Raw genomic sequence first — 16,542 nt, 5'->3', positions numbered from 1 at the left:
GAGTTTAATCACCTATAACCGCAATTACCGACATACACGTCAGACTCATAAAGCACTGAAACAAGATGAGAGTCTCCCTCCTATCCACCCCTTGGCACACATCAGCCAAATTCCACTAAAGCCAGAGGAGGAGCGACAGAGCTGAAGGCATAAGCCCCGAGTGAGAACCCTACCTAGCGTGCTGCATTCGAAAGGAGAACCGAGTTACCTTCATTAGCGCTTTCAACACACTTATAATCCATTAAACAAGTCATAATGAGCTGAATGTTAAGTAACGGTGCCTTGAAATAGAAGATTCAAAGTGTTGAACCAGCGCGTTCCGCCATTGCCGAAAAATACAACATTTACATATCAAATATGGAAACCCACGAGCACACTGATACCTAAAGTGTTCACGTGAGCGCACACACCCTTAATGATCACATAAAAGCTCATGGTACACAGTAAGACAGGCCTAAGGATGGATTAAGATGCAAGCCTTTATCAGTGGGTTCCCACAATCCCCTGTGGAATATCTCAGCTTTTTTTTTTCTCTTTTTTTTGGTCCACTCCCTTCTTCCCTTTCCTCCATATAGTACCTTGGGGATAGTGCTATGAGAAAAATAGGCAAGCGCAAGAGGAGAATGAGGACCACTTGAACACATGACCTAATGGACAGCCCACTGACAGAAGGTTCGCTCAGTTTTTTGTTTTTTTCCCCTGTTCGGGCTGCTCGACAGTTTAGCAACAAATGAGATCCAAAGTCATCATTACGGTCTTTGAAAGTCAAGCGTAAAAGTGCAAAGGGGGTGGGTAGAGGGGGTCACATTTTATTCCGCTGGTGAACAGCATACGCGGACAGGGGTCACCCAGTCAAATGGTTATTATCTACAGTGATTGGAGATAATCGAAGAAGAGGAATCACATGATAAGCAAGATTAACCCCTCGACACCGACGCTGTCATGAATGCAGCATCTAAGCCTTGACTTCAGTGATCAATCGGGCATGAGATCCGATGATGCAAAATTCTGACAGCAGTCAAAGAATGAATCACGCTCAAATAAGGAAGAGCTTCTTTGATTTAGGAATGAATTGCAAGCAAAATATGAGATGTCATTCTCAGTTATCATTGCAAGGAAATAGCTGGACTTTAATTAAAAGTATCGTCAAGAAAACCAAAACAGCATATCCACAATACTGTAGGTCACAGGTGTCAAAGTCAAGGCCCGAGGGCCAGATCTGGCCCGCCACATAATTTTATGTGGCCCACGAAAGCAAATTAAGCATGTTAACATCCATGATGCTTGTTAAAGTCTGACACAAAATTTCAAATTGTCATATGTAATCGAGAATAACACTCATTATTCCTGAATGCTGATTTAAAAAGTAGCTATCCATCAATTTGTTGTGCGCTGTGTATGTAATATGTGGAGGTGATTAATCATTTAGATGGTTTCCCAAAATTTATAACGGCATTCCAAGGGAAACTGGAACAACAATTTGGCCTGCGACAAAAATGAGTTTGACACCCCTGCCATAGGTTGTTTTAATAAACTGGTGTACATCCGGTCAGGCCGCGCTGGGTGGCCTCACTGTGTACGTAAACAGAATTTCATATGATTCCAGTCATAGCGGGCCAGTTTACACCTACACTCTTTTGCTGTTCAACAGGATATTTGGGAAAATCTTCAGGGTCAACCTTTGAACTCTACCAGTGAGTAGAGGGCCCAGCAGGTCACGAGATCACCAGAGCAGTTGATTCATGACATGGTGGCCGCACAAGGCCGTCTCTGTCTTTCACACGCGGACCCCCTCAATAAATAAGCCCTTCGCTTGGGGCCATGAAACTCGATGGACGGGAACATCAGAGGGAAACGTCACGTTTTCTCTCATCGGTGCCACTCACACAGACCCGAGTGTTTTTCTCTGCTACCATCAACAACATTTCCCACATGATTGGCTCCAATTGAGTCGTCAGCCGCTCGCCGAGCTGAGGAAAAAAAAAAAGGGTACGCCGCTCTGTATGTGAAAGGTCAATGTCTCTATTGGGCAATGGCAGGAGGACACTATGTAAACAAGACTGGCCGAAAGATCAATCATTATCAATACAATTAAAGATGTTTTGGTCTTTTTTTAAGACCAAATCAAAACCACAAAAAAAATCAAAAGGATGAGTAACAGCGACTGGGCAAGATCGTTAGTGACCCATGCGTATGACGAAGAAATTGCTATGCAATTCAAAGTTTAATGAGGGAAGGAAACAGTCCGTCACATTAAGCAGCCTTCACAGAAATGACATCGGGGGCTGGGAAAACATTACGGCAAGGTTCCAAGTCAAAGCAGTGGTTCCTTGTCATTTATCAGCGGCCACTTGTACTTTCAAGTGAATTTGATTGCCCATCACTCTGTTAGGCATGGATCTCCTCCTGTTTCCTGTCAGCAAACAAACAGGAAGGCCTTTGAGTTCCTGGTGTGTCGTGCAAAGGGACCTGTGATATGAGAGAACATGCACTGTCCTGCTGCGTAAACAGCATTTGAAAGTCCAAAAGTTTGGTCTTGTACTATGAGACAGACCGTATTTTCTGGATTATAAATCACTCCGCAGTATAAATCGCACCAGCCATTATATGGATTATAAAGAGGAAAACAGATATAAGTCACACTGGAGTATAAATCGCATTTTTTGGGGGAAATTTATTTGATAAAATCCAACACCAAGAACAGCCATGTAATTTTGAAAGGCAATTGAAAATAAAAATAAAATACAGAACAACAGGCTGAATGAGTGTACATGACGCATAAACAACGAACAAGTTTACCAGAGTATAAGTGGCACCCCCGGCCAAACTATGAAAAAATACTGCGACTTACAGTCCGGAAAATACAGTACTTGTGCAAAAAAAGGAACCAGCCGAAAATTTGCTGCCTGTCCCGACATTTGAAAATACCCGACTGACGATTCGAATTACGAATAGAATAATTATGTAAATTCTTCCATGCGTCGATCAAAAAAAGCTGGTCAGGAATAATCAACACACTTCAAATGCAAGGTGAAACCTTGCAACGTTCCAAATGAATGTGCGGAATGAAAGGAGAATTTGAAAAACGTGTACGTATCACCTAATGCCCCTATTGCAGATAAAATAAGAGAGATGCTGCAGGCAGCCTGAAGCCACAGCTCCAATTTTAGAACCTCTTTCAAGGATATTTTCTATAAATATTCCAATTAGAGGAGGGCTCCCCCATTGTCTTACGCTGCGCCGGAGCTGCTCTCATCCATGGGAGGCATCGGATTTTCACTTGTGTTCCGTACCATTTAATATAGAGGCACAATGATTACGTGACAACTAATCAATAATCACATCAATCCATTCTTCTATTTCAGAACTGATTCATCATTTGGACACCTTTTTTTTCCATTTGAAATTGTCCAAGACCTTATAATTTCAAAATCTCAACAGTAAATATTCCTCGCCTTGAATCAAACAAAACCTTCGCTGTTACTTTGGGGAACAATGAACAATATTTTTTTGGAGCAAAACCAATAACTGAATATTAAATCCTTTCTTGGAGCATTTTGTACTGTCAATCAGGAAAAAAATCAACAAATGGATTGATGATTAAAACATTTGTTAATTCCAGCCCGATTTTAACACCAGTCACAACTATATTTTTTCAGTCTTTTTAGAGGTAATCAGTCCTTAAATACATGAGGCATGGCACATTTGCAGTAAACACAGTTTGGAAAGGCACTCAAGCGGTGATAATGTGGTCCAGAGCTTTGTGCATCTTGACATCTGCTAAATTGCTTCTTTTTTTTTTTTTTTTTTATGTTTATGGCTATCGTGGGTGCAGTTTGGCCTATTAATTGCGACAAGAAAAAAAGGCATGTGCACCTCAAAAACACATACTAATTAACTGGGTTCTATTTACATCAGTAAAGAGTATGGCAAATTGAGCCTTTACACAGTCTATCAATTCCATTACAACAGCACGCAAGTGTTACAAATAATGATGCAACTCCTGCAAAGGTTAATGCGGCTAAGCCTATTGTTTACTTTACTGCCAACTTTCTGCTGTTTGGGTTAACAATCAGCACTCACCCACTCCCACTCGAAATACTTCGTATCCATCAAATGGCCACAAGTCCCTTTTGCGCTATTAAATAGCCCCACACCCAAAAAGCTAGTGTACTGCTTTCCAAGGGTTTTGGGGCAACCTGGTAAAACGCATGAAGTCTAACAGGGGTAAATGTTTTCAGAGTAAATGACGCCGATTCATTTGGTAAATTCAGTTCATCGATTATTGAATGATGACATGCCGGGGAAATGAAAAAAAAAATGGTAGGGCTGTGCCTGTTCTGTCTCTGGGGATCGTCATATGTCATGTAACACGCTCCATGGTGTGGTATTTATTTTCTTTTTCTTTTCTTTTTTTTTTCTTTAAAGATTTGCCTGCAATCCTGTTTTCCCAGCTTCCCTGCGCTTTGGTCCAAAACAGTAACATCCGAACATTTAACATTCATAAAGTGTTCAACTACTGCTTTACATTAGACAATAAGAGCACCAATGTTCATGTAAAAAAAAGTACATATGCAGTCGGACTGTCAATTAGGGTAAACTGCCCCTGAATTGTGCTGATATAACACATGAGGTAATACACGAAAAACGAAAAGTTCAGCTGACAGTTTACAACCCATTCAAAATGGACAAAGTCAAACTTTCTTAGATAATGCCAATCATATCACCAATAACATGCAATCTGATAACAAAAGCCTTTTCAAGCCGTTGTACCACTGCTGAGAGCAAAAGCCAATACTCATTTTGCAACAGTGCTGTAATGTGTGGTAATGGCTTTTATTGGTTGAACATCCAACGCAACAAATGATTGAAGATTCAATGATTAAAAAAAAAAAAATCTTCTATTACCACATCGATTAACACTCTTCGACATGTACGCATTGATTAGGGGACGAAAAGCACAGCAATCCCGGCAGAAGAGTAAAACAAAGCACGTCTGGGATTCTCTCCATTTTAAACATGTGAACTTGATGCCCGATACTGTCTGCCTGCTTGTTTCGGTTCATATGCTCAACCTACGAGCTAAGTTTGAATAATGGAATTGGCGGAGCATCAGTGTCTGCAGTGAAACGACTGCCACCACAAAAGTAAGCCGGCTGTTGTGTAATCATCAGGCTCATACGCACGTGAGCCATTTGTGTATCACAATGCATTGAGCAGATGGCAGGGAGGATTTTAAATAATCACAATTACATGTTCGTACTTTAACTGAAGTTACAGGCAGCGGCTACTGCTTATTTATTTTAATTTTTTTCCCCTTTGACATAAATGGCCTATGAAAGTCAAACCTAAGAAAACAAATGTCAAGAACAAAAGAAAATCAAAACAAGTCATTCGAAGGAGCGTTGCAATAATCCAGGTCGGGGCCACATTGTGTCCTCACAATCTTTACGATATTTTCAACTGATGATCAATCAATCCATTTTCTAATGCGCTTATCGTCATGAGAGTCGCGGACGTGCTGGAGCCTATCCCAGCGGTCTTCGGGCAATAGGCGGGGGACACCCTGAACCGGTTGCCAGCCAATCGCAGGGCACACAGTGAGGAACAACCATTCACAGTCACAATCACACCTTGGGAAAATGTTTTACTGATCATCCCTTTGATTGTCACAAAGTCTCAAAGGATGGCAAACAACATATTCTCGGAATAAAACTATTTATACATTTTGAGGGAACCGAATTACACTCGATGAACTTTGCTTAAATCCATCCATTTTCCGAACCGCTTATCCTCACAAGGGTCGCGGGGTTGCTGGAGCCCATCCCAGCCGTCTTCGGGCAGTAGGCGGGGGACACCCTGAACCGGTTGTCAGCCAATCGCAGGGCACACGCAGACGAACAACCATCCGCGCTCACACTCACACCTAGGGACAATTTAGAGTGTTCGATCCACTGCCATGCATGTTTTTGGAATGTGGCAGGAAACCGGAGTACCCGGAGAAAACCCACGCAGGCCCGAGGAGAACATGCCGGAGCTGGATTTGAACCCGGTATCTCTGCACTTGACGCACTAACCACTGGATCACCGGGCCCCCCTTTGCTTAAATCGACATTTCCAATTCAGATTGCCATTTCAAAGCATCGGTTTTAACATTGACTTTGTCCCCATTGACAGTCATTCCTCACCGTGTTCACCCGATCCTCTCTCCATCACTCATCCTATCCCTAACCTCATTTCGAAGTCATGTCACCCTTGGTGAACGACGACATGAGTCAATTAGCTCAATGTCAATGACTGTAATGGAGTCATGGCGCGATGCCCCTGTGGCGCCTGCGCAGCTTTTAACGCAGCCTTTTTCCACCATCACATTTTCCCCATTGACTTCGCTTTTACTCAAAAGGTCAACTCCGCGCAACAATTCCCACACCAATGCCTCAGGTATCCTTGCAATGACTATGACCTAGTTAATACATCATTCCGTTGCATCGCAAGACTTCACCAGATCATACGCATTAATACTTTTTTCAACCATTTTAATGAATCACATTTAGAAAAAAAACTTGCCATGTTAGCCAAGAGCAGGAACATAATATGGATTGTAATGAGAACTCAATATTTAGTGACTCAGCACAGTTCGCCCTTCTTGTTTGCTTGGTTTGTTAACAACGTTGGCTGTGATTTTAATTCCTGGCCACGGCAAATGTGAAACAATCACTTTTTACATTTTTTTTTTCCTAACTCAATTCAACTGTATCTATAGAGGACTTTAAAACAACCACGCTGTATACAAAATGCTATACATGGAGCAAAAATAATTCATACAACAAACAATTTTAAGGTGTTGACGCCTCATGCATCTCCATCACGTTAACCCGAGTCCCCGCCACAGCCCGAATCTCCTCTGCAGAGTTAAAAACAAGATATTTCCATTACGTTCCCACCACTCCACTGTGCCCCTTCACTAGCAGCTCTCTGTGGGGAAACTAAATGAAGGATGCAAACACTTCTCTCATTTCTACGGTGCGTGCTGACCTGCATGAACACACTCGGGTGGGACTGTTGCTGTGTAGCAGGGGCATGTGACACTGAGAGGTTGGGACTCTGTCACCCGGAACTCTTGGCCACAATATCGCACACACACTTAAAATCACACTGCCCAACCTTGGGCGCCGCGCATTCCTTGTTTTGTCCTTTTGTGGGTGCAGAGGTGCAGGTTCTACGTTTCTGACTTCCTGTTGAGAGCATCTTCAGTGACATTCCAATCAACCATGCTGTTGTGCTTCATCACCCTGCCCCTGCTGCCAAGCCAGCTCTAATGCCAAGCACGTCAAATCACCTCAGTGTCAAAATATAGACAGAGTCCCCCTCCCCACCCCCACTCACCTCGCGTTCTGTCCCTCCTACATCTCCGACTGTCCCTGGCTTCTCCTCCTCTGGGAGATGCATCAGGTCAGGTGATCTGTCCCTGCTTCTACCTAACAGGTCCATATTGATGGAGACAGGGGTGGCGGACGATATTGAGTGCGGCAAGAGTTAGCGCCTTGATGGAAGCTCTCTAGGCTGCCGAGCACTTGAAAGACAACTCTACTCCGCCCATCCATCAATTTCACTGGTGCTTGTCCTGTTCAGTGTCGTAGGCAATCATGCGTACGAACTGATCCATTGCCAGCTGAATGAATGCCATCTATGTGAATCAACGATCAACAACCAGCTAAACTCGGGCTGGCAACCGGTTCAGGGTGTCCCCCGACTACTGCCCGAAGACAGCTGGGACGGGCTCCAGCACGCCGGCGACGCTCTTGAGGATTGGATGGATGGATGTTTGGCACAAAACATGACACTGATCATCATCCCATGCTCCATCCTCAAATAAATAAGTAAATAACGCCACACCAAGAGTGAAGCGTGGTGGCGGCGACATCATGCTTTGGACTTAACAGGAGTGTGCATTTCTTTGTTTTTTTTATCCAGTGTAGAGAGTTAAGTGCGGTGAAACCCACCTAACTGCTCTTTTCCAACAGTGATAGGCCGATGCTCTTTTTTCATACTCAAATGCTCCAGTGTTTATCTGTGGTTGGAAGAGGCCACTGCCCTTCAACACTTAGTCAGCCTCACGGATATAAACATGGCACTTACTCGCCTTCAAGTTTAAACGGTGGTGGAAGCAAGACTAGAACCACAGCATGTGATTGTAATTGGTCCATCAACTGTCAGCGACAGTGAAATCATCCAGACATCTGCAACATTTTCACCTAATTAGCTCATAGATTTCAGGGGCATAACACACTTTGCAGTGATTAACATATTGTTCTGTGTTAGGCGACGTGGGGCTTGAAGAATAAGCACTGGCTTCTTCATTTCTAATTCATGTGAATAAAAAATGCCGTTTCTTTCCCCCCCTTTCCAGACGTAAGCGTCACACACTTCACTGTAAAACTCTCTAAAGGGGTCAGGTTCAACTTCGAGTTGAGCAGGAATATGTTTCAAGAACCTCACCTCATTTGCATAAATTGCCTCTGAGAGAATATATTACACGTGAGCTTTATATAAAGAAATACAAATGTGACACACCAACAATTACCATTTGGGGTTGAAATGATGCCGACAGGCGCAAAATAATACCAAATAAAATATAATTAATTTGGCATTAATTTAAGCAATATCCTTGATTTGACCTTATGATATGCCCCAAAATTTAATTTAAAATATTTTTTTTCTTAAGTGCCGCTGACAATTTCAGACGTTCAGGAATAGTAAATTGTATAATTTAAGCAGATAGCATGCCTATAACTGCATGATAGCAGATAGAGAGGATAGTTTCCCGTCCATCCCCGGCGTCCATAGCTGTCTCCTGCCCTCGACCTGCTCTGGATCTGAGCTGCAACAATGAGATAGCGTTTCACTGTGATGGTGCTGCAAGGGGGATTATAGGCTCAGGGAGTTATCAAAGGCTTAGTCGGTATGATTTCTAGTGACCCAACGTGGACGACTGCCATCACTCTGTGCGAGCGCAGAGACCTTGGCCTCTGCAGATGCACCCAAGCTGTTACGACCGAGTCAGCCATGGCCACCAGGACCCATGTGACAGGGGGAAACCTCACTGGCAGACAAGGCTGACGAAGATTTAGAAGACTCTGTCATTCCAAATTGGAAGGAGCCCCGATCGGAAAGTTATGTGACTTGTGCTGTCATCTTTTTAAGTTCTACTTTAATAAGGCAAGACTAATGAACATTCGTCTTGTCCATCAATATTTTACTCAACAACTGATAAACCACATGGAAAGCTGACAAGCCCTGAATGAGCACTGGCTCAAACATTACACCACTTGATATGAATTAAAACTGAAAATAATTCATTATAAGCTGCTATAGTTTTAAAAATACTACTCACGTGCATTATTATTGTGAGCTTTATCCTGGTGTCTAATATACAGTATATCGAAATATTGTTTCTGCCCGTTTATGTGAAAGCAGTAATGTAAACCGAAATGGAAGAGCAGCTGAAACCACAACGTTTGTCAATGTCTGATGAGTCATGTGAATATAATCTATACACAGTTCATCAAAACAGAACCATTAGGCGGCCGTGGCGCCAGGGATGACAAACCTCAGTCCACTGGTCTGAAGTGAACTCCCGCTCATTAAAAAGAATGCTTATGATAGTTGGAGGTTTTGTATGAGAACGGCTTGCAGTGGATGCCAATGATTGGGGCTTGAGCCCGTAATCTGCAGCCAGGCATTCTCTGGCCCCCTCTGGCTTCTGACCTAGCAGGAAGTGACCAGGGAGCATTGACTCTGAACAGCCAATTAGAGCGCAGGGTGCATGGAGCACGCTGAGGCTAACGAGGCCCCTCTCAGTGACCCTCCTCACCTCTGTAGGACCCCACAATGGGAAATATGAGGAGATGGGAGCCACTTTAACTTCACGCAATCCTTCCCCGGAGCCTCTCTTTGACGCCCACCCTCCTTCCCCAAGCTCCGCTCTCAAACCCTGCTGCGTAACCACAAGGTCTACAAACACATGTTGCCTACTCATAGAAAACCTTCACGTGGATATGACCATTGCACTGATGTTGAAGTGCAGGTTGCAGAAAAATAAATGAGCATGAATGTACAAAGGTTGCTTATACAACACTGGCTATGTGTCGCTTTCATGTTTATTTTGGCCCGCTACCCGATAGATGGGAGATCCAAATTAATTGGGAGGATTTGAGACCAAGCCGTTTCTGGAAACGGCTGCTGTAAACATGAATGCACTGCAGTGTTGTGCATAATTGTTACTTATTCAAACAAAACAAAGAGGAATGAAAAGAAAGAAGAATGAGCGGGTAGTGAAGGAGTGAGAAACAGTGGGACAGTCAAAGTATGCTGGAGCATTTCCGTGGACGGTCCACATTCAAGGCTAATGAAAGCACAAAAAAAAAAGAAAAAAAGGAAAGGGGAGCCAGTAATAATCATGTACACCCAACATCCCACCCCCTTTCCTTTCCAGGCCGAATTGATTCTGTCAGTTGGACCCTCCAAACAGGGACCATATGTGAATTCAGCCCTGGCAATCAGACTGCATTGTGGAGCAGGCGGCTGAGTTCATCAGGAAAAAATTAGCCTGCCGCTCTGCAGGCCTCTTTCCTATTGGCCAGTCATGCGGCCCGCTCTGTTTGAGGGCACCCCAGACATTCCTGCGGATAATCTTTTCCATTCCTCCACTCAGCTCGATGAGGACAGACCAAATCACAGTACAAGGCCTGCATTGTGTGCTCTTTCAAGAAGCCCTATTTTTATTGTCGTTTCTTTGGCGTGATCCCTCTCACTCACCTCATTCAACACAGTTCTAGGAGGGAAAGTAATTCATTTTTCTTCCCCCCCCCAAAAAAAATCCAGGGTTTTTTTCCCTCGTAATGATCCTATGCAAAGCAAAATATCAAATCGTCTTGTTTCTCAGGCTTGCTTTCCGAAAAGTTTTTTTCAAAGGCCAAAATAACGTAAAACCCCTGAAACCAGAGCTTAGCCACATCAGTGTGCGGCCTGGAGTTCAGCATATCGCTGCTGAATCTGGCTCCTTGGGGCGAGGCTCGCAATCCTTCCCAGAAAACTCCTGCTAGGTCACCGCTACACGCCTCTCACAGCAGCTTGTCATTGTGGTTGAAATCGGGCCACTGAAATGTTGAGATTGGAGGACAATCACTCCAACGAGGATTTATAGAAACACTTTCCATAATTAGACCCATGATTATTACAGGGTCGATAAAGCTTGGACTTCAGAAGGGGTTTGTCTGCCCCCCCCCCCCGTTGCTCTGCTTCAGTTACCTCAGTTTCTTGACAAGCGTTTGCCGTTTCTCAAGTGAGCATCTCAGCACACCAAAAAACATGCTTAATATCACCTTGTAAAACTTGTACTGCATGTTAACAAATGGCGCAACCAAACTCGTTCCACATCTAAGTTAGGCTTCGGAGTCGATGGCAGGCAAAATCAACTCTATGACCTGGGTCCTCAACTACGATGGGCTTTAAATGGCCACGACATAAACAGGGTTTGACTTTTGTGAATGTGCTATACAACCACACGCTCCCAGTTGTGCAGGAAACATCCCAAATTTTACTGGGGGCTGTTCAACCAAAAACAAAGGACTAAGGCAAAGGCTTGGTGTAAGAGGTTAACACATCACCGATCATGCTCAAACTCGTCCAGAAGCAAGCAGCTCAAGAGAGGTGGTGGGACATTTTACAATATCAAATATTTCTTTTTAGGCTGTGTTAAGACTTGTAATTCAGTCGTCTGGTCCAGATCAAAGTAAAAAAAAAAGAAAGAAATATATGGTGAGTGAATTTGGTCTGGTTCGCTCAGAGTTCACATTTGCATTTTTACTGTTGGACCAAAGTTGCTTTGGAAAAAGCTTGTATAAAGTCATGTCAAAAAGCAATTTTTGTTGCAAACGAGAAACGCTGTCTGCGGGGCGGAAGACTCTGCAATGGCTCCTTCGCCGAGGTGCCACTGAAAGCATTTCAAATGTATTGTTACAAGCGCAGTTGCAAGACAAACCCGCACAGACGGATGGAGACAAGCAGCACAGCGATGTTGCTCTGCCCACCGCTGCCGTTTTCAACACCGGTCCGTGTGTTTGGTCCATGCAGAGTTCACATCAGAATCAGAATCATCTTTTTTGGCCAAGTGTGTAGAACACACATGGAATTTGTCTTCGGTAGTACAGGCTACACTCGGATCATCAATAACAAGCAACTACGATAAACAAGGACATGAAAAATAAGTATGGAAAGACATTCAATGTAAGCGTACCGTTGTGCGGTAGTACCACACAATGACAACTGTGAGACAACGTGCAAAGTATCAAGCAGAGCTAAAGTGATGAGTGGTAGAATATAACACTATAACAGTTGTGCAGTTGGTGCAGATAATCATTGCACCATTTTAAAGTGACCAGTCGCAGCATTTGTAGAGCACAATTAAGTGTGCAATTGTAAAGAAGTCCTTGAAAGCTTTTAAGTGTCTGTTGCTGTGGAATAAAGATCAGTGACAATGGTTCAAATAAGTACAGAGCTATAGCTACAATGATTATTGCAGTAATGCTGTTCCACAGGGGGTGCAAAATTACAAAGAGCCACTGGGTTATTGTTCAGGGAGTTAATGGCTTGAGGGAAGAAGCTGTTTGAATGTCTGCTGGCTTTGGTGTGCATGGATCGGTCGCGCTTGCCTGAGGGGAGTAGCGGGAAAAGGTGGTGGGCAGGGTGTGGGGGGTCCAGTAGGATTTTCCATGCCTTTGTCTTGGTTCTTGCGGTGTGCAACATTTGAGCTCACTTAAGTGGGCCGAAAGCCAACTCTTCGAGCGGCCTTGGTCTGCTTGTTTGGCGTGCGCCCGTTTTCAGATGATTGCTTTCGCACCGAACAAGGAGAGCAATCGCAGTGACGTTCATTGGAACGGAACCAAAAATAACCCGGTGTGAACACAGCGCAGCATAGATTTTGATTTGAAAAATGCGTTCCATAAATTGGGTTGAGGATTTGAATTATGTTGGTAATGTGTCACGGCTGGCCAACATGAACTCATTTTCTTGTAGCGCAAAAACAACAACAGCAACAAAAAGCTTGTTTTTCAGTGTACAAAAAGCCGTCATGCAAATGGGCCTATTTAAATCTCTTCAACCACTTTAATGAATTTAACTGATTTCACATTCGAAATAGAACGGAGACATGTCTCAATGCTTCAAGGATTAGATTCAATGCATTATGAATGTTCCGTATTTCATTTTTCATCTACTGGAAATATGAGACTTGGAAAAAAAATGCAGAGATCAGGACGAGAGCATTCTCTGAGCACCTCTGTTACCCAGTCAGTCCGCATGTAAACACACCATAAATCATAGCAACCAAGCACAGTGCTGTCTCCAAAAAGGCCCCAAGGTAAATCTTGAAGGCAGTTGTGTGAGGAGTACAAACACGGAACACGTTTCCACTCGAGTTTAGAACACATATTTACAAGTTGACTTCATTGTCTTATTATGACACAAATGACAACTGATTATACCTTTGAGAACTGCAGATCATATCTTCAGTGCTTTGATCGGGCTTGAATAAGATTTGATTGCAGAACATGACAAATTTAAAATGATCAGATTTATTTTAGTTCTCATGGCGGTACTCAGGCTTTCATGAACATTTTAGAAATGACTGTATCTTCAATAAAATGATGATTTGGATGTTAACAAGTATATTCTACAATGTTACTGTGCACTTTAAAACCAATTCAATATTAATCAATATTTTTAATACGATAACCCAACTCAATGAATTCCTTATCGGTTAATTCACTGCGGGCATTTCCTGGTAATTCACTGAGGGCAATTTCCATCTATTTTATCCGAGAGGGAACAAGCCCACAGGCAGAAAAGCTTTGCGGGGATAGACAACTTTACCGGAGGACAGTCGACGCTGATGGAGGGAACACATGCCACTGAAACAGGAACAGGCGTCGTTTGGACGGCCTCGCTGCATCGGAGGAGCTAACGAGCACTGGGGCTTCAGGAACCCTGTGACAACAGAAAAAAAAATTATCAGATGATTGCGAAATTCAAAATACGCGTCAATAGCGAGGAGAGGCTCATCAGCAACCAATTGAGCAAAATTCAGAAATGACAACCAGCAGGACAGTGCGTGACCCGTCATCAACACAGACTGAGGTTCTGTGTTTAAAATGTCAGAGTTTTCCTCTTGGGATTTTCCAAAGGTACGCATGGTAGGTTAACACACTGGAAGTCTCTGAATTGTCCACGGGTATGAATGGCAGCGTGAGTCTCTCTGTACGTGCCTGACTGGCAACCAGTCGAGGCCCAAAGTCAGCTGGCATCGGCTCAGAACAAGACACTGGGTTTTATTTCAGTCATTGAGACAAGCGTTCCCAAGCACACAATCTCTTGGTTTTGCTGCGGCAATCAGAGTTCCTTTTCAGTGCAGCCAAAAGGCAAATGTTTTGGACAAATTCCAATGCCACTAACATTTGGGATGTCCCCCTACCTGTTGCAACATCACTGTGCAACCAGAGCACAAAGCAAGGTCCATGAAGACATGGATGAGGGGATTTGTTGTGGATGAACTGGACTGGCCTGCACAATGTGCTGACCTCAGCCCGACGGGACATCAATTTGAGCGGAGACTGACACCCAAGTAATCTCATCCTACATCAGTGTGTCACACCGCAAATGTGCTCCTGGAAGATTGGTCAAAAAAAATCCCATAAAGACACTCCTAAACCTTGTCCAAAACCTGTTGGAGCTGCAAAAGGGGGGAGGCTGACATCATATTAAAGCCCGTGGATTAAGAATATAATGGCAATACCTTCATATGACAATCAGGACAGGGGAGCAAACACTTTTAGCAATATAGCATAGCCTACTGTCTGTAAGGATCACAAAATAATATAACATTTCCTAAAATATCAAGACCTTTTGCAAATTTCAGTTTCTGTCGGCAAACTGGTAAAAAAATAATAATATATTTATTGACTGAGTGGCTCATGGGTATGTCTAAATCCAAACTTGCATGCACCTCTTTTGAGAAACTTTACATTCCCATCCAAATATGATAATCCACAGGTAGACTAGTGTTGCTAATGTGGCGGTGTGACCACCAGTAGAGCCCTTTTATTTTCTCTGTGAAAAATACAGTATTTCACTCCAGATGAGTCCGAAGAGCGACATTTTAAAACAGGCAAAGGGGTATTGGATTAGTTTCCTGAGATTCTGGCACTTAGTGCTTGGAAGGATTGTGTGTGTGTGTGTGTGTGTGTGTGTGTGTGTGTGTGTGTGTGTGTGTGTGTGTGTGTGTGTGTGTGTGTGTATGTGCTACTCCAAGTGTGCATATTAGTAATGTGGAAGGGTGTGTGTTTAAAGTTTGAATTAATATTGACTGGAAATGACAAGAGGGTGGATCAACGAGAGCAACTTTCCTAAGGGAATGTGGTGCTACTGACTGGTGTTGTATTTGTCTCTCTATATATTCTCATTCAAATCTTTCCATCATGTGTAAAAAAAAAAAACTTGTGCTGCTGGTATCATCCATTTCTCTGAGTGTACAGGGCCTTACTTACCAAGCCTTGAGGTAAATGTTAAAAGAGTTGCACTGTCTTCAACATGTATGTGCAGGTTTAGCACCTAGTGTCATGCCGGGTTTAGCTGGTAAAGTACTCTGCATTAAATCTTCTCTAAATCACAGCTCTGTCATCAGTGCTATCACCGTAACAGGTGTGTAAATGTTCATAAATCATATCGCTGTCATCATTGGTATGGTTGGCACAAATACGACCCATCATTAAAAGCACTCCATCGCACCCGATCATTATACGCTATGTTTGCTCCCATCAGCGGGACCTTGATTACAGAGATTTTTTTATTTTTATTTTTTTTTTTTGAGTGGATCGAGTTTCACTTCGAAGCAGAGAAGATTCTGTTAGCATTAAAGCCGCTTTCGGGGACAAGCCCGAGTATCTGCATTATTCTTATTGTTGGAATCAACACAGGGCTTTCACTCATAAGAGAAACTATTAAATGAAGTGAGAGGAATGTCATTCATGTAATGGCTTGATGACATTCTAATAGAAATGGTTTTAAAAAAATGTTAAATACTTTTACATGGAAAAAAAAATAGTATAAAGAGTCAATATTTGTCACCAACACATCAGTGAAAGTACTTTCAGATGTTACCAGACTTCCCCTTTTTTTTCTTTAAATGAAATACTGTACACTGAGTCATTTATGAGAGTTTAAGGTATTGTAGCTCGATGTGTCTTCCTGTCCTGTCCTGTCAAGGAGCTCAAGCCCAAGGTCAAAGTTCACCGGGCCCTTAATGTATCTCTCAGGTGCAATAAAAAAGCCTTTACCATATAGGACTTCAGGGTAAGCTATCCCAGTCGGGCTCCAAAGGACACACCAGCAGAGCAGTCATCAATTGCCACAGTTTTCAACATGAATGTCATTGAACACAGGCAAGCCTGAAAGCCTCTTTGTGACAACTTGTGAAAGAACAAGTTT

At 43.1% G+C, this 16,542-nt stretch overlaps 1 protein-coding gene across 2 annotated transcripts in view; it reads right to left on the bottom strand.

Moving 5' to 3' along the window:
• Positions 1–16,542, bottom strand: part of rxraa (retinoid X receptor, alpha a) — a 90,929-nt gene that overhangs the window by 54,320 nt on the left and 20,067 nt on the right. For both annotated transcript variants that reach the window (XM_086134178.1, XM_086134179.1), the window contains exon 2: positions 13,933–14,046. In XM_086134178.1, the coding sequence (XP_085990304.1) occupies positions 13,933–14,046 (114 nt within the window). The remainder of the gene's footprint in view (positions 1–13,932; positions 14,047–16,542) is intronic.

This window comes from Hippocampus guttulatus, chromosome 17, assembly GCF_054856545.1.
Source record: "Hippocampus guttulatus isolate MCC_2025c chromosome 17, RoL_Hgut_1.0, whole genome shotgun sequence".
In the NCBI taxonomy this organism is placed as follows: domain Eukaryota; kingdom Metazoa; phylum Chordata; class Actinopteri; order Syngnathiformes; family Syngnathidae; genus Hippocampus; species Hippocampus guttulatus.
Note: the sequence above shows the minus strand (reverse complement) of the source record. Positions and strands in the feature narration are given on the sequence as shown.